At 53.4% G+C, this 18453-nt stretch overlaps 1 protein-coding gene across 5 annotated transcripts in view; it reads right to left on the bottom strand.

Annotated features, from left to right (window-relative positions):
- Positions 1-423: 423 nt before the first annotated feature.
- Positions 424-18453, bottom strand: part of LOC105474942 (dipeptidyl peptidase like 6) — a 1161442-nt gene continuing 1143412 nt past the window's right edge. For 4 of the 5 annotated variants that reach the window (XM_011729883.3, XM_011729885.3, XM_011729882.2 and 1 more), the window contains exons 20-26: positions 17040-17234; positions 12531-12585; positions 8892-9003; positions 6938-6996; positions 5346-5418; positions 5165-5238; positions 424-2366 (exon numbers count right to left, since the gene is read on the bottom strand). In XM_011729883.3, coding sequence (XP_011728185.1) covers positions 2220-2366; positions 5165-5238; positions 5346-5418; positions 6938-6996; positions 8892-9003; positions 12531-12585; positions 17040-17234 — 715 coding nt within the window. In that variant the 3' untranslated portion in view covers positions 424-2219. Of the gene's footprint in view, positions 2367-5164; positions 5239-5345; positions 5419-6937; positions 6997-8891; positions 9004-12530; positions 12586-15279; positions 16297-17039; positions 17235-18453 lie in introns of those variants that run through there. The other variant, XM_071094200.1, reaches the window with a different exon arrangement.

The raw sequence follows: 18453 nt of genomic DNA on the forward strand, positions 1-18453 counted from the left end.
TGAAGCCAGGAGTTTGAGACCAACCTGGGCAACATGGTGAAACCCCTTCTCTCCCAAAAAAAAAAAAAAAAAAAAAAAAAATTAAAGTTTTCTAGTGGGTAATGCTATAGCTTCCAATGAGAATCAGTTTCACTCTCGGGGTTAGGGAATAGCTCTGCGTTTCCACCTTAAGACTTCTAAGACAAAATTCAATTTCATTTTCTTGGATTGATTTGGGGCTTTGATATATTTGACTGGTTGCCTCCTTCTCTATTACCCAGACTGCTGCTACCATGGATACAACCTTCATTTGGCACACGCCAGGCTCTTGAGGTCGCGCATCCATCTTGGAGGGGCCCCGTGGGTACTCTGAAAGTCTCCTGAAGCCTTGCACACTTTCTAAGGTGAGATGGTGGAGGATGAGCAAGAAAGGAGCAATCCGAGTGGTAAAATAATGTTTTATTCCATGGATGAACAGGCGCTACCATGCCACATCCCCACGTCCCTCCGACCAGGTGTCGTGGCCAGAGCTGGCTTCCCCTTCCAGACCGAGCTGGCTTTGTAGTCGTTCAGGCCCATTGAAATAGCAAACGCACAGTCACGTAGCACTCGGATCGGTCCTTTTGTCAGCACATTGGTCCTTTCACAAATGGTGGTGACTCACCTTTAAAACACCCGGTGACAGAGACCCTCCAATCACCCTAACTATAACGGACGTTCAGAGCTCGTGTGGATAAACCCAAAACCCCAAATGCCAAAATGCAACAGGGATGCATCTCCTCTGCTGACAGGATGCCAAGGACACCCCCGCAGGGCTGGGAGCTGGAGAAGTCAGTCCTGACATTCAGCTTGTCCACAAGCTCAAAAGGAAATGACAGTAATGGATATATTTCAAACTAGCACTTCTAGAGTCCAGATCAGCCAGAGTGTCAGCATGCAGGCTCAACACGGGGTTAGCACTGGCGGGAGGAGGTTGGGTTGACCGCACAGAGGTCTGACACACGTTGCTTCCTTTATATACAACAGAATGAAATATACACTGGGAACACCGGCCGCACATTTGGTGGGAGTGTATCTTACAAGGCTAACATAGCACTTCATCAACCTCCTGCTCGTGGCAGGAAGGTCACGGAGCCTCCCCCGACGATGGGAGAGGGAAGTGCGCAGGCCCACAGAACCCTCAGGACTCCCGTGGCCCGAGCACACACAGCAGACCTGGGGGTGGAGTTGACCCTTCGTCTTTTTTCTGTTTTGTTTTTTTTTTAACCAAATGTCATGGGAAAAAGCTTGATACCGCACCAAGGAGGACAAGGATGGTTGTAAGGACGGATGTAAATAGACAGTGCACATCTACAGCCAAGCCCTAGCGCAGCTCAGTGGGAGACAGGTTTTATTTACGTGTTTCTTTTAATGGGTACTATTGGCTGTCCTCCCCCTCAGTGTTTAGGAGCGTCTCCAAGACCTCTGAAGACAGCCTTGAGGAGGGAACAGTTACTTCTGATCTGCTTCTTCATCCAAACAAGCGGAAAGTTTACACGTGGACTGGAGAAAGGAGAGCGAAACAAAGCCAAACCCAAAACAGCAAAACCACCCCGCGACGGAGACACTGGAGCATCAGGTTAAAACCATAGAAAAATACGAGTTAATTCTATCAGGCTAACCATTAGCGTAGCTACAGTAAGACTTTGTACAGAAAAGGGTTTTCCTGTAGCCCCTCACGATGTTGGAGGTCCTAATGACAGGACGTAGCAAGCCCATCTATGAACGCGCACTGCTAAACGATTGTGCTGTAACTGCTGTGTCCGTGGCACTGTGACATGAGACAGGGTGTGATGCTGCGAACGGGAACACAGAGGCTCGTGGGCGGGTCTCATGCTTCCGCCGGGTGGCTGGAATCTAGGGGCCGGTGTTCTGTGGGCTCGCGCGGGCTTTGGCGCCACCATCCTTTGCTCGGTTCCTTGGGGGAGGGGCCACGGCGTGCCGGTCTCTCGGGCGCCAGCAGGAGGCGCTGCTGCGGGGACAGCGTTGTCCCTGGTGCGATGGAGGCCGCGAGCGAGGACCCCGGGGAAGGAGCTTGTTTCCCAAGCAAAACTGCATCCGAGACACACATGCTGTGGCACACCCGGCCCCGCCCCGCCCCGCCCCGCCCCGCCCCTCCCAGGGAAGAGGGAGGGCAGGGAAATCCCTCAGTTGCATCTGGTTGTAGAAAGAGCCACGTTTGTGCTTAGAGCGACCTGAGGTTAGTCGTCCTCCTCGTCCTCTTTCGCTGTGACTGTGGGCAGTTTGTCCTGGATCCTGAAGCATTCCACGAAGAAGTTGATGATGGACCGGTACAGATGCTGTTTGAGGCTGGCGCTGTGAAAGTAATGGCTTTCGTCGGGGTAAATCTGCAAGGAAGGCACGGAGAAATTACTCTCCCCGGAACACCCTCCCCGTGGGACGGGAACGCACGGGAGGTATGGAGCCCAGGGAAACCTGGGCCCCGTCCAGGGCTGGATTTTAGTGGATGAAGTGAGTTTCCTAACCATGTCACTCCTGACGGAAGTGCCCCTTCCTCCTGGGACTTTTGCCTGGCTGTCCCAGTCAGAGGGGGTCCTCCCCTAGCGTGGAAATGCAGCACCCATTCATGAAGCCAACCAGCCTTCAAACACCGCCACTCCCCCGGGTGCCTATCCCTTGCCAGGCACAGCAAATGCTCCGTGGAAACTGGGTGAAAAATTTGGGAAGTTCTTCATTCAACACTCTAGACTCTGGATCTTTTTGCTTGAATTTGCAACATGGATACAAGCTTGGGGACTACAGAGCTGCAGCCCAAGGTTTCAGGGTGTCAGGCTCTGAAAAGAAATGGAAAGAATTCCATGCCTCTAATCCCAGTGCTTTGGGAGGCCGAGGCAGGAGGATCACTTGAGGTCAGGAGTTCAAAACCAACCTGGCCAACATGGTGAAACCCCGTCTCTACTAAAAATATAAAAATTAGCTGGGCGTGGTGGGGCACACCTGTAGTCTCAGCTACTCGGGAGGCTGAGGCAGGAGAATCACTTGAACTCAGGAGGCGGAGGTTGCCCTGAGCCATTATCGCGCCATTACGCTCCTGTGCTCCCTGTTACACTCTGCCGCGGAGGGGCTGCGTGCTGCCCTGGGTGCCCACAGGCCGGCCCCACGGATTTTGCATCCTGGCCGCTCACTTCCTTTGTGACTGTGGACGGGTAACTTGCCTGAACCTGGGATTCCAGGTATGTCGGGTGGGGAGGATAATCGCAGTAGACTCCAGCTCATAACACTTTGTGAGAATTAAACAATCTTACAGCCATGATGTGCTTAGAATGAGGCCTGGAATGTAGGCTTGTTCAGTCCCAGATGCCAACAGGATGGTGGCTAATATTTCTACTGCCAGTGCAGTGACACCAACATCTCCTAGGAGCACTGTGAACCATCTGTACACATGCGGGAATTCAAAGCCTGCATCTTATTTTTTTCTTTTATTTTTCAGACAGGGTCTCACTCTATCGCCCAGGCTGGAATGCCATGGTGTGACCATAGCTCACTGCAGCCTCAACCTCCTGGGCTCAAGTGATTCTCCCACTTCAGCCTCCTGTGTAGCTGGGACCACAGGTACACACAGCTAGGTCTGGCTATTTTCTAAAAACTTTTTGTAGAGATGGGGTCTTGCTGTGTTGCCCAGGCTGGTCTCAAACTCCTGAGCTCAAGCAATCCCCATACCTCAGCCTCCGAAAGTGCTGGGGTTACAGGTGTGAGCCACTGCATCCCAACCCCAAACCCACATTTTTCTGTGACACTAGACTACCTCTTTCTGCCTTCCTTGTAATTTTTTGGAGGGTAAAATTCACCTTTATTTTGAAGTATTTATTAATGCTGTCATTAGGCTATGATATATCATTAAAACATCAAGTAGTACAAGAGGTATGGGGCAGGAAGCTTTCTCCTCCTGCCTCAGGCCCCCATCTCCTGTGCTCTTACCTGGGGCTGGGCCTGGCTCCAGATGCATGGGGTGCCTGTGAAGGCCTTTGCCGTGACCACATGCCTGTCCCCGGGTGTGTCCCGCTCCCTGATACCCGTGGAGCCTGCAGAGATGCAGGCTGCTGTGTACCTGGGGGGTTCAGCTCACCCCATATCGTGGGGAGTTGCCCACATGAGCACATACAGATGGACCTTTGGCGCTTCCATGGTCAGTGTGCTTAACACTGCCATGCAACTGCCACACTAACTATGAAAAAGTCTGAAATCTGAACGTCTTTCACAAGGAAACTCGAGGGTGCTGTAACCGCGTCCTTCTGCCCCTCTTCATCCACACTGGGGTCCAACTCCCTTCTGGTTGGAGCTCTCCCTGCCTAATCAAGCCCACATGTGGTCCCTCCCTCCCACAGGCAGGGATGCTGGAGGCCAAGGCAGTGGTCGGCCCAGGGCAAGAGCTCTCTGAGGGAGGCAGGGTGCCTGTCATTTGTCTCCAAGGAGCTCTCCCATTCATCTCAGACCTGAAGAGACCATTGGGTCATACCTGCTTCACCAAAGGAGCAGAGGGCAGGAAGGAAATGGCAGAAGTTTCCAGAGACAGCCCTGTGCATCACTGGGAAGAGCCCAGGTTTGGGGCGGCTGGGTCAGCACTTGATGCTGTTGTGGATGGGCCATGGGTTGGTTCTGGGAAAGTGGGCTCAGTTCTGGGAAGGGCATTCCTCTTTCACTACTTCCCAGCTACAGATGGCCCCAGGACATCCCAGGACAGCCAGTGTGTAGTAATGTGTGGTGTTGGTCAGAGGGAAGCAGTGGGGCAAGGCTCAGGGCCCGCCAGCACCTCTCTCACCAACCCAGGACAACAGTCCCACTCCCCACACCGGGATAGCCCCAGCCACACTGCTGGGCGGGGCGGGTGCTGGCTTGGTCCTTCTCACTGCCCAGAGGAGGGGAGCGGGGCTGGGGTGGGAGTATGGGGTGGTGGTTGTCCTAAAGGGATTTAAACCTGGCTGAAGTACAGAGCGGAGCTATCATTAATTACAAGAAAACGTTGAGCATGTGCTGATTTCCCAACCTGCTGGGACCCTGCTCATCACCGACCGCCACAGCACAGGTGTGTCTGCTGCAGTGGAATGCCCTGAACACCCGTCAGGTCTTTCTCCATGAAAGGAAAGTCTTGCTCCAGGTTCAAAACAGAGTAACATGGGTACTGTACCTGTAAGCTGTAATTAGCCTTTCCCCTAATTAGTTGTGTAATGAGTTCTGCTGTGTGCTGGAAATGAATTTTTTCTGTTCAAAAAAAAAGAAAGAGAGGAAGACGTTTGTTAAAACCCATGGTGCCATCAAGGAGGAGGTTCTCACCAGATACGCAGTGAATTAACATTTTCAGTCCTTACCATCAGCAGTGGGATGAATGATCAGGAACTGCTGTTCTTCCAGCGCGGAGACTCGATGGGCTACCTTGGTCATCTGCACGTGCGGGGGCAAGGGGACAGAGTTAGGGGGCTGCTCTGTGGGAAGCCAGATGTTCTGCTTGGAAACCTGACTGAGAAGGTAGGTGAAGTGTATTGAAAACACTAAGTTCCTGGAGAACCCGGGATGCCTTACATATGCAAAGAAATGCAGGGCAGATCTCAGAAGCCCAGTGATATGGTTTGACTGTGTGTCCCCACCCAAATCTCATCTTGTAGCTCCCATAATTCCCACGAGTTGTGGGAGGGACCCAGTGGGAGATGAATGAATCATGGGGGCGGGGCTTTCCTGTGCTGTTCTCATGATAGTGAATAAATCTCACGAGAGCTGATGACTTTGTAAGGCAGAGTTGCCCTGCACACGCTTTCTCTTTGCCTGCTGCCATCCATGTAAGATGAGACCTGCTCCTCCTTGCCTTCAGCCATGATTGTGAGGCTTCCCCAGCCACGTGGAACTGTAAGTTCTCCACTAAACCTATTTCCTCTGTAAACTGCCCAGTCTCGGGTATGTGTTTATCAGCAGCATGAAAATGGACTAATACACCCAGCTTTCTCCCACATTAACTCCCTTTTTGGAAGAGGAGGGGGTGGAAGAGAAGAAGGGAAAAAGGAAGAGTTTCCTCCAACTCCAGGTAGCCTCAGAGGGCCATCATTTCACCTGGAGCCACAGGGAGCTGACTCCCTGGATGGACTCAGTTCCTTTGTCCAAGTTTCCACTCCGAAAACGCAGTGCTGCCTCGGCTGGGAGCTCTGGCCTCCCTCCTGCACACAGCTGGAGAAACGCGGTGTCTGACAGCTGCACCAAATCAACAGGTCTGACTCAGGAGGTCGCATCAGAGAGGCTTTCTGCTCCTCAGTGAAGAGCTCACTTTCGGGCCAGGTGCGGTGGCTCACACCTATAGTCCCAGCACTTTGGGAGGCCGAGGTGGGTGGATCACCTGAGGTCAGGAGATCAAGACCAGCCTGACCAACACAGTGAAACCCCGTCTCTACTAAAAATACAAAAATTAGCTGGGCGTGGCAGCATGCGCCTATAATGCAAGCTACTCGGGAGGCTGAGACAGGAGAATTGCTTGAATCTGGGAGGCAGAGGTTGCAGTGAGCCGAGATCGTGCCACTGCACTCCAGCCTGGGTGACGGAGCAAAACTCCATCTCAAAAAGAAAAGAAAAGAAAAAAAGCTCCCTCTCCCCGAGCAGCACAGCTCTGGCTGTGGCGAGAGCCAGGAGTCCTGTGCATGGCAGGTATCTGTGGACGCTGGAGCTGACTCCCCCATCAAATATCCTCTTACATTCTTCCTCATCCCTCGAGTCCTATAATGGGAAATCAGGCGGAACCCAGAGAGGCCATGTTAACCTCAAGCCACGGTCTGGTGGAAGGATCCTTCGGAGGTTTCTGAGTGGACTTTGGTGCTGGTGGGGCTGGGGAAGGCACAGTGGGCCATAGAGCCAGGGCGGGGTTGGAGACTGGCAGAGGCTGACTGGTCTCATCACATTCTTTAGTTGTGCCCAAACATACCTCGTACGCTCTGTTGTCAAGTCCGTGGAGGCCCAAGTACCTCTCGGAAAATGCAGAGGCTGCACGGAAGCAAAGGGAGGTTACCTCTGGTTTCCAGGCCCTGTGAGTGCAGCCCCCAAGCTCTAGGGAGGGCCCTGGGCCAGGTGTGGGGAGGGGGTTCAGGCTCATTCCCGCTTGTCACTTGCATGGCAGATTGTTGGTTTTTTGAAAACACCACCTAAATCATTTGGGTCTTTACAAGGGGCCTCAGACAGTACAACGGGAACCTTAACATGTGTAAGTGCCAGTGTTGCAATTTTCATCAGTACCACAGAACCTGAATTAAGCAAAACCCAGTTAATCTGATTCCTAAATAAATAGGATAACCTCCTCCTTCAACACTTAGGAAGGGCATGGGTGCTCAAGAGAGCACGTTTCCATCAAGATTTACTTATTTTTTAAAAAGTCCAGGCACATCCCTGCTCTTGGTTCTGCATGAGGCCCTGCGGTCACAGCTGGGCGACAGGAGGAGTGTGAGGGGCTTCTCCCAGGGCCGAGGGCGGAAAGGGCTCCAGCAGTGTCCCTGGCCTGCAGGGTAAGCCTGAGGGCGCCCAGGAGACAATGAAGAGGACTGGACTGGCTGGTTTTGGGCACAGTGACCCATCAAGACACAATGGCAGCTTTTATGTGCGTTTGAATCAGACAAATCTGAAACAGCATGGTGAAAGAATTAAGAAAGTCTCACTCAACTTGAAGGTGCCACCCGCATTCCCGAGGAAAACGTCCTCTTACATGATTCACATTTTGGACCAGGAGAGTTCGTGTGTAATTATGAGTTGAAATTTGCACTGGAGCGAGCCTGTTGTGAAGGTGCCGGGAGACTTGGCTGCACCAGCCAGGAGGCTGCTGGGCCCACCGTGGTCCCTGCCTTGCTGGGCGGTGTCTACAGGACTCAGCCAGTATAGCAGGGCTGGGGCTAGGTGTGGCAATGGGGGCTGGACTCGTTCCTCTAACCCGCAGGGAATGTCAGGCTCCAGCAGGGCTGCGGTGGACCAGCAGCAGGAAGGCCCCTCCATTTCCACCTCACTTGCCAGCGCTGCTTAGGGTGGGGACAGCTGGAGTGAACAGCCTGGCTGCCACGGAGCCCTGACCTGAATGCAAGTTCTCGGAGTCACAGAAAAGACCTCTCTGTATATTCTAAGAAATGGGTTCAGGTCACAGAGCCACTCCCATTCAGAGAAAAAGGGTTAGGTGATCATAAGGAGGAGAATGCAGGGGCCTGGAGCCCCCAAACACAGCAAAACTCTTCTGTGCCTGGACAGAGGTCTGGTTCCCACACCTGGGTGGGCTCATCTCCATCTGGTCCCCACAGCAGGTCACCCGGACCCTGTCTCTGCCTTGTGCCCACGGAAAGCCACACTCTCTGAGGACAGGTGCTGGCCAGGTGCCGTTTGCATGGCCAGGGAGATAGGAAGGCAGAGCTAGCCACATGGACCTCTGCTGAATCGCTCTCCGGTGGCCATTCCCTCTCAACCATCCCTTCTTTATCCAGTAACACCTGCCTACCAAATACCCATGCCCAGGCATAGAACTCAGGGCAGGGCCCTATCCGGATTCTGGGAGCAGAGAAGGAAGGTGGCCCGGCAGAGCCTGTGGCACCTGCTCCTCTCCTGCGCACCCCGGCTTCCTCGCCCCACTGCTGCCGGCGGAGCACTAGCTGTTTCCAACTCGTGGTCTTCTTCATTGCGATGTGATTTGTAGGCATCTGGGGGTTGACCACTTTCATTGAAAACATATCACCTGAGACCCTTCCCTCTCCTTGCCCGGGTTCTTCCGTCAGCCCAAGGTGGCGACTGTGGACTGGAGGCGCCTATGGTTAGAGGGACGGTGGTGCTGAAGGGAAGGCTGTGGGGCCACGCAGGGAGGGGGCGGGGCGGGGGTGGGGTCCGGCGCTTGGTTCTGCGGGGCTATTTACCGTAGAGTTTGAAGTCTGTTATTGGAGAGAGAGCAGAGCCGCAGGTGAACGTCTGGCCTTGATTTTCTCCCTTCGCTGGGAGGATGTAGGTGCTCAGGTAGCCACCGTAATCCTAGAGAGAACGCAGAAAGAAGACAGTTTGGAGTCCTGGCGGTAACTCACCACGAAGCAGCCTCGGGCAGGGAGACAGCCCCAGAGCAGCCAGTTCCATGCAGGTTCTCTCGTTTTACAAAATGTGTCACTTGGAAAGTTGTTTACGCGGCAGTAACAAGAGATGAAAAGCAAACTCCCTTCCAACTCAGCATTATGTGATGTGCGCCTTCTCGGCTTCTGGGCCTTGGTGTCAAGGGACGTGAGGATAAATGCGACGGCGAATTGGAAAGGCAAGTGCGGACTGCACAGGTGTAAGGTGCTGTCCTTCCTGCTCAGTGTCTCTCTAAGGCATTTCTTGCTGCCTCCCTTATCTATGGGCGAGGCCAAGCCATTGCACACGATTCTGAGGGAGGGGCCAACAAGTGGCTTAGGGCGCAAGTCCTGGTCTGCACATACTCAGCACAAGGCCGACATGAGACGGACGCTCCCAGGTATTCTGTATACAGGTAAGTCCTAGACTCCTGCCCTGCCCTGCCCTCGGTGGGGATGAGGAAGCCATACTGCAATGCAGGCCTCCCCAGAGAAAAGTGCTACGTCCTCGCCTGCTCGATGCCTTCAAGGCTGGATGCTCAGACGAGCTGCAGCCCCCAAAGGGAAGACCCCGAGGGAACCATGGTACAGCAAGGAACTGTGTCAGGTATGTGTGAGAGACAGAGCATGTGGCAGCATGTGTGTGAATGTGTGAGTATATGGGGGGGGTGTGTGTGTGTGTGTATAAACGTGTGAACATGTGCATGGGTGTATGTGTATAAGCACATGTGTAAGCATGTGTGTAATATTGTGTGTGCATGTACATGTATGTGAGAGCATGTATGTGAGCATGTGTAGGAGCATGTGTAAACTTGTGCAAGCCTATGTGTGATCACGTGTGCCTGTGTGAGCATGTGTATGTGAGCATGTGTGAACATGTGTGTATGTGTGAGCATGTGTATGTCATCGTGTGTATGTGTGAGCAGGTGTATGTAATTGTGTGAGTGTATGAGCATGTGAGCATGTGTATGTAATGTTTGAGCATGTATGTGTGAACATGTGTATGTAATCGTGTGTGTGAGCATGTATGTGCGAGCAAGTGTATGTAATTGTGTGTGTGAGTGTATGTGTGAGTATGTGTGTGTGTGCATGTGTATGGGTGAGCACATGTATGGGTGTGTGTATATGTGAACATGTGTGTGTGAACGTGTGTGTGAGCATGTGTATGGGTGAGCATGTGTATGGGTGAGCATGCATGTGTGAGTCTGTGAGCATGTGTATGGGTGAGCATGTGTGTGTGAGCATGTGTATGTGTGAGCATGTGTGTGAGCATGTGTATGGGTGAGCATGCATGTGTATGTGAGTCTGTGAGCATGTGTATGGGTGAGCATGTGTGTGTGAGCATGTGTATGTGTGAGCATGTGTGTGAGCATGTGTATGGATGAGCATGCATGTGTATGTGAGTCTGTGAGCATGTGTGTTGGTGGGAGCATGGAGTGTAGAGAACCCAGGTACCTGACGGAGACCATGAAGCGCAAGTGATGCCAAACTCCCCCAGGATCAACCATTTATGGCCTGCACGATTGTTCCGGTGTGTTCCTTTAATAGGGCAGGGGCACCTTGTCTAATGACAATGAAAGAGGATTTTCATTTTCTACAAACAATATTTATTGTCAATGAATGCCACACATCCTTACTTGTCATTCTCTGTTTTCTTTAAAACTCATTTTCCTGCAGGACCACGTTGCCTGCTTTGGTTTAAATGAGAGATGGTCAATCTTCTGCAGGGGGGATTTTTGGTGTTGGGGGGAACCTGCAGAACATAATGCACAGTTGCCCCCTTGTTCCCCAGGTCACCTCTGGGTGCAGGGCAGCTGCTGCTCCCTGGGCTCTGTGTCCCAGGTCCTGTGATGCCTGACAAAGGCTGCAGCTGGATCACTGGGGCACGTGCGACAAAACAGAACGGACAGGCTGCAACATGCCAAGCTGCTAAAAGGACTGATGCTTTATTCGTCGGAGGAGAAATACCATTGTGGGGTCTACGGACCTCTATCTAAGGCTTGTTAAACCAGAAATGCTCATGCTCTGGAAAGAGGCCCAGGATCCACTGGGCAGAATGGCAAAGCAAAGATACCCAGCACGGAGCTTGGACGCATGTCCTCAGCAGAACTCAGTGCGGGGGTACAGGGTGTGGGGGTGCATCAGTTGTGCTCCGACAGGTGCATGGGGTCCCCTTTCCCTTTGGCACAAGCTGCCTGTGCTTCCGGACCAACCGCCTGTTGAGAAAGCCTCTCTGTCCAGAAGTGAACTATGAAAGGCCCTGAGAGGGTGGGCTGTATGTAAGACACAGGAAGGAGACCAGGCCCTCAGGAGTGGCATCCATGTGCATTTGGGGCAGAGTGAGGACTGGAAAAGACTGACCACGGCCCAGGCTGCCTGCCTTCCAGCTGCCAGTCTGCTGGGAAGTCACTTCCATGGGGGTGGGGAGAGGTGATGGCTACTGACACCCAGGTCACACCCACCAATGACCCAGTGGCTTCGGGCCTCACAGGCAGTGAGTGGACGTCTAGGCGCCTGGAATGCACCTCTAGGGCTCTGTGCCTGGGCTCTGAACAAGGAGAGAAGCCACCGACCCTCCTCTTGGCTGCCTTACCTCCAGCAGGTAAGGAGGAGGTGTGGGAGGGCTCCTGCATCCCCTGCTTCTGGGAGCAGCCCACAGGGCAGGGCTGGGTCTCCAGGGCATGCTGGGCTCTGAGGTTTTGGAGGCGATGACGTAAGAGGCACTGTGCTGATTACTTGTCCAAGCCTTCACCGCGGGGGCGTCACGGCAAGGCCTCCTCGGCAGGGCCTGTGCTGAGGGTCACTCTCGGAGGGAGGGTCTGTGCTGCCCCATCTGTGTGCTGATCTTCTTGAGATCAAGAGGCCCCAGGTCTAGGCTAAGGAGAATGAGGGGCCAGGTACCAGAGCCATAGCAGGTGGCCGTGCAGGGACCTAACTCCAAACCGTGGGCCTCAGCTACAGCTGAACTGTCCCAGGCTACAGCCTTCTGACAAGGGCCACCAGTTGGGAGCGGCTCTGGTTTGAGAGTTCACTGCGCGACCCTCCCCACACCTGTCCTTCCGCCTAAGTAGACGTGGTAATTAATGTTGTTACTGCACATCAAGATATCCAGAAATAGATTCCTGCTTCCCTTCTTTCCTGGGCTACCATGCCAAGAGCTACAGCAGGCGGATGGGAGAAAAGTCATTAGGAACGTATTAGAGCTCTCCTGCGGGGACCTGGCTTCTCTTCTCTTTCCTTCCAGATAATGTAAAAAGAAACTTTGAAAAATGAGCTGATCCAATGAAACCTCCCACGGCTGGAATCACTAAGCACCGAGGCTCTTGCTTTAAAAAAAATAATTACTTGCTCACCAGCAGACCACAGACGTTCTCAATAAATCAGGATTAGGCCTGGGTAATGGTGCAGGCCACATTGGAACCGAGGGGTGTTCAGACCAGGGTGGCTCAGACTCACCTTCCCAAACACGGCCACGCGCGTCCTGTCGATGTACTGCTCCTTCAGCATCGTCCTGCGAGGTCCAAGAGGGGAGAGAGGGTTCAGTGCACATCCTGCTGGTCCTTTGTCTCCCTGTGGTCTAGAGCCATATTTTCCATCCATTTCAAGGATGAAAACCCCTCTTCAAATAAAAAGCCACCTTAGCATTCCAATATAATTATTTATTGCTTGTATTTATTTAGTGCCAAGTCAGTATGTTCACATTAAATATTCAAAGCACCCTTGCAGTAACTCTGTAGCACTTCCAGGTGTAGAAGCTTCTCAACCGTGAGCTGTTAATCCACAACTGCAGAGCCCCTTCTGGGAGACTCAGCCCCTGCTACATGGGGTCCATCTGCTGCTATTGGGCCCTCACCCAGAGCCTGTGACTCCAAGCACGCGGGCTCTGGGATGAGCCTTAGGCGTCGGCAGGGATCTGTGGAGCTCTGGTTCCATGCTTCTGGGCTCAGAGTCAAGCCAGTGAGCCCCCATTGCACCTGCACAGCCCTCTGTTCCCAATTCCTGGGAGAAGGCCTCCGTCTTGCACCTGTTTGGCCACAGAGGGATTCTTCCCATGAGCTTCCTGCTACGGCCCAGCCTTGGCAGCACCCACTTGGTGCTCTGGGCCTCAGTGCTCTGGGCCAGTGCTGCCTGGGTCCCTGCCTCACCCTTGCTGGGACCTTGCCCCGCACCGTGGTCTTCCGCTTCCCCCACGAAGTGGCTGGGGTCCTTCCGGTTTCTGGACCTTGACCAGCAGCAGGACACCTGCAGGCTGTGGGCTTGTCAGGTGGAAATTGTTGTCTGTCTGGATTTTACCTCAAGCTAAGCCATAATATCAAGTGTGGAGTTAGAGATAGTTTTAGACATTTTCTAGTAAGGAGGAGAAAATATAATTTCTTTTCTCAACCCTTATGAGTTCCTGGTCGAGACACTCTCACTGTCCTGAAAATGAAAGTCAGATGAACAAGAGGAAAACCAGAAGAGGTTTCCTGGCATGCACTGTGCCCTGCCCATGGCGGGGGCCTCAATTCCAGCGCCTCTCTCAAGGCAGTGGTTTAGGGGCCCTGCTCACGTAGTGTTTTAACAAAGAGCGATAACTCTCGGCATAGTGACCTGGCAAAGGAGAGAGCAGCTCCAGTCTTTTATTTATTTATTTATTTATTTGAGACAGAGTTTCTCTCGTTACCCAGGCTGGAGTCCAGTAGTGTGATCTAGGTTCACTGCAACCTTTGCCTCCCAGGTTTAAGCGATTCTCCTGCCTCAGCCTCCTGAGTAGCTAGGATTACAGGTGTGCACCACCACGCCTGGCTAATTTTTGTGTTTTTAGTAGAGATGGGGTTTCACCATGTTGGCCAGGCTGGTCTTGGTTGAACTCCTGGCCTCAGATGATCTACCTGCCTGGGCCTCCCAAAGTGCTGGGATTATAGGCGTGAGCCACCACGCCTGGCCTCCAGTCTTTTAAAAGGAGGGAACCTGTGACAAGGCAATACAATCTGCCCCCAGAGTCCCTGGCAACGGCGGGGGCCCTCTCTGGGCTGGTGAGCAGGTGCCGTCCCCAGGAAGGAAGGATGGATGTCCTGGTGTCTGGTAAACACGGGCAGAGGCAGAGACTCCCTGTGTTTTCAATGTCTTTCACTTAGCAGGTCTCAATATTTTGGGGAGAACTATTTTGGCTTCCTCCACTAGCTACGTGAACAAATGAATAAATAAAAATGAGGCATTTCTGTTGTTCCTTAGCACATGGTCCAGGGTGTCTGTGTGTATACACACAAGCACGTAGGATCCAAAAGAAAAAATGGTGAAGAAAATCCCAAGTTGAGCCCAGAGACAACCTGTCTCTGGGAGACAGGAGCCCACTGGACCCAGTCGGGGGTTTACACAGCTGCCCCCCACCGTCCACAGGGGTGGGGCGAGCTCCCTGCCACAGCTCATCTCAGCTGCTTGTGGGAGGCTGGCCCCGTGGGCTCCTCGGTGAGGATATGGTGGCGGCAGACGGGGGAACTGTGGGAGGGGGAGGAGTCAGGCTAAGGCGTCAGCCTCATGATTTTAGCCTTCTGATAAAATTGGGCTGTTTCCTTCTGATGAATGAAAATGCAGACCTCATTCCTAAGGAGAGCCGAGGGAGGCTTTCTGTGGCTTAGCGCTGTTGGGCATCAGCTTCCTAGGAAAGTCTGTGCTTTGGCAGCAGCTCTAAGATTTGCCGTTGTCCACGTGCTCCCATTCTTGAGCGTTGGTGGTTTAGGAGCTGGCATTGTTGGCTCTTTTTCTGCGACAGGTTCTGCCTTGTGTTGGAGCAGATGCTTGAGCCCATTCCTTCCTTTTAGGGCACGATGTGTGTGAAACACCTTTGCCCTCTAATTCCTTTGCCCTTCGGGGAAGATGCCAGGCAGCGCCAAGTGTCGAAGGGGAGCCTGAGGGTGCTGCGACCTTCCCCTGGGCCTGCCCTTGATGGCGGAGAGGCCCCGGGATTCCATACCTCCCTGGGAGGAGGTAGAGCAGGCGGGGAGAGGAAAGAGCAGGAGATGGCAGGGGAAGCCACGCACAAATGGAAAAGGCCCAAAGGAGGAGGTCCGGGAAGCCAGGAGAGCCCTCGAGACCCTACCCAGGAAGCCAGGCCCACTCCACTCCAGAGCACAGCCTGGGCTGGCTTCCGTGTCCTGGGAGTCCTCTGTGGCTGGCACTGCCGACTGCGGACCCAGCAGTCACCCGCCCATCCTCCTTCCACACTGAACCCCAGCGTGCCCTTGTCACCCCACGTCCTCTGCTCAGGAGCTGGCCCCACACTGGTGTCAGGTGGACCCACTTGGTCTCTGGGGAGTTGCCTGCACCTCTCTCACTCGTGGTCCATTCTGGAATGGGCAGGGGAGGGCCGGGAGATGGAAGGAGAGGTTTGCTGTCTGCTTCTAGGGAGACTTTCCTTCCTTTCTGGAAGTTTCCAAAACTGTTCCCTCCCCAACCTGCTGGAGGTGGATGAAGAAGCATGGAGCCAGGTGCTACTGAGGGCCATCCATGAGCTGGGGGCTTGGCTTAGGATGAGGCCATCATGGCTGGTTGGGCGGAGAGACGGAGAGAGCCTGGGTCTTCGGTGACATTGTTGGTGTCTGGATTCATCAACCCTGAGGCCTGGCATCCCTATGTCTTTCATAGCCAATATAGTTCCTTATTTGAGGGGTGTGTGTGTGCACGTGCGTAAGCACACATGTGTTGTTGTAGTCATTGACTTCCAGGCAAAGGCATCCTGGCAGACACTCCTTCCCTGAGTATCTGAGTCCTGACTGCTTGCCTGCTCTGTATTTCCCATCTGCAACATGGGTTTCTGAAGCAATTGCTTTGTCTGCCATCACCTAGCTCATAGCTCCCTGGAGGGGTCCATTCATTCACACACTCACTGTTTTCCACTGAAAGACCATTTACTGAGTACATACCAGGGGCCATCAATCTTTTTCAAAATGAGAAGAAATGTTTTGAAAGTCAGCTAAGTAAAAATTTTCAAACCACAAAGCACCCTGGTATAACAGGTACAGAGATGCCAGGTTTCCTATCGTCCTGCAGGCAATAAGCGTGTACTGAGCTGGGCTCTGTGCTCCACCCGCCTCCTGTGCCCGGGCCCAGCCTCACACTCCCCTGCCCATGACGGTGCTGATCATGGTCACGGCGAGGGTTCCCGGTAGATGCGCTTCTCCCTGCCTTCTTGTCATTCCCAGAACCCGAGTCCACAGTCCGTTGAGTTGTTCCTGCAGCATCTCTAAGGGGTGAAGTTAGAGTAAGTGCTGTAGTCCTCTGTGCCATCAGACTGTGAAAACTCTTCTATCAAACGAGCCCGAAGGCCAGCTGCAGCCTAGCACAGTGTCTTGATGTGTTTCTTAGTTCCAGTGCAACAACAAGATTCAATAAGTCATTTGGAGCATCTGCCCCTTGGTGCTAAGCCTTTTTTTGTTTTCTGTGATGTCGGTTGCTCTTGCTGAGTTAAGTGATAGGGATGCACAGGAATGACAGAACAAAAGCCTGCCCTTCCTCAGAGCTGGGGCGGGCATTCTGGCCCCACCTGGATGTGCATGGAGGTCCTGCTCTCAGTAATGAGGGTGACCCATTCCACGGATCCAGCCCCATTCATATTCCTTCCCTTTTTCTGTCCTTCCTTCCTGATCTCTTCTCTCCTCCTCTTGGGATAAATGGCAAAGACATGCATGGACACTGACCCAGGTCAGTGACTACAGTGCAGAAAAGCCAAGCAGACCAAACTGGCAATTTCTAGACCCTTGTTTTAGTCAACTCAATAATCTACCCTGCAGTGGGAAAACTAGTTATAAACGTCGCTAGGAGAAGATGCCTAACAGTTTCCTTTGAAACTTGCTTTGGAATGGCCAAGAGTTTTTAGGTAAGAGCAAATTGCATGCAAAAAGCATTCCCACACTATGACTGCAGCACAGCCCCCATGAGGAGCCCTGTCCCCTTCCGGCCTATCCTGCTTCCCGGGCGGGTGCTCACCGCACGGCCTCCATCTGGTCCTTCTCCTCCAGCAAGCCTAGCCGCCGCCTCACTTCGTGCAGGAGCTTGGTCCCTTGGAAGCCGCTGCCGCGGCCGTCACACTTTACCACCACCGCGCCGTGGCTGCTCACCATCACCGTCTCCCAGCTCACCTCGAACTTCTCAGACACGCTCTGGCTCCCCGGGGTGCCATCCCTGGAAAGAGAGTCCCGGGCTCAGCAGGCCTGCTGTGTGGTGGGTGGCGGCTGGTTTAGCAGCTGCCACATCAGATGACCCCCGTAAGGGATTTTACCCGTGACCCGGCTGCCACACGCTCAACTCTATACCCCAGATTCTGCTGCCCTGGGCAGGTGAGCCAGGTGTTATCCATACCCCATAAGGCAAGGAGGAAGAGGAGACCTCCAAGAGCCTGGGGCTCCCAGGGCCATCCCTAAACACACCGGTACTGGGAGGGACAGCCACCAAAGGGCATCTATTTGGTGAGGGAAACAATAAAAATCCTCCCAACTTCTCCCTTTGCAGGGCTTTCCCTACACTGCAAGACGGTTTCTCTTTCCTGGGTTCTAGATGCCCCAGGCTGTGCCCCTCAGTACCCATCACAAGTGACAAGGCTGTGCTGACTCTAGCCACATCCCTGGCTTGAAGACGTGGTCTGTCTCTTGTTAATTTCAAAGTAACAGCAAACCCGCCATATGGGTTGCCTTTCTCCCTCCCTCTCCTCGGGAGTTGAGAGCCATTGACCCTGGGCAGTGTGGCCTCTGACCTGGGCTGGCAGCTCCCACTGTGCTCTCCTCCCAGATCCTCATTTGCTAGCCCGGCGCTGCTGGCTGAAAGGCATCCATGGTGGGACATTTGGACCATGGGATTTGACCAGCGCCACAAACAGGGCTGCTTTCTTTTTCCTCAAACAGGGCTGTTCCCTCCCTCCCTTCTCTCCTTCCTTCCTTCTCTCTTTCTTTTTTTATTTTGGTTTGAGACAGGGTCTCACTCTGTTGGCCAGGCTGGAGTGTAGTGGCACAATCTTGGTTCACTGCAGCCTTGACCTCTGGAGCTCAAGAAATCCTCCCACTTTTGTCTTCCAAATAGCTGAGACCGCGGGCATGTGCCACCTTGTCTGGCTAATTAAAAGAAAAATCTGTTACTCTGTAGAGATGGGGTCTTGCTATGTTGTCCAGGCTGGGAACAGGGCCATTTTCTACGCAGGACTAGTTGTTCCTCATTGACCAGCATACTCATGGGTGTGGGGAGGTTTTTAGGTGATTTTCCCTCTTGCTGGGAAAAGCATGCACAGGAGAGAAAGCCAGCCCCAGGCCCAGCCTGCCTCCCTGGAACAGCAACAGGGAGCAGTGCCCCTCCTGCGAGTGGATCCAGCCAGGTGACGGCTCCGACTACTGGCACTGTCCCAGCTGTCCGC

Source organism: Macaca nemestrina, chromosome 4 (assembly GCF_043159975.1).
Source record: "Macaca nemestrina isolate mMacNem1 chromosome 4, mMacNem.hap1, whole genome shotgun sequence".
NCBI classification, from domain to species: domain Eukaryota; kingdom Metazoa; phylum Chordata; class Mammalia; order Primates; family Cercopithecidae; genus Macaca; species Macaca nemestrina.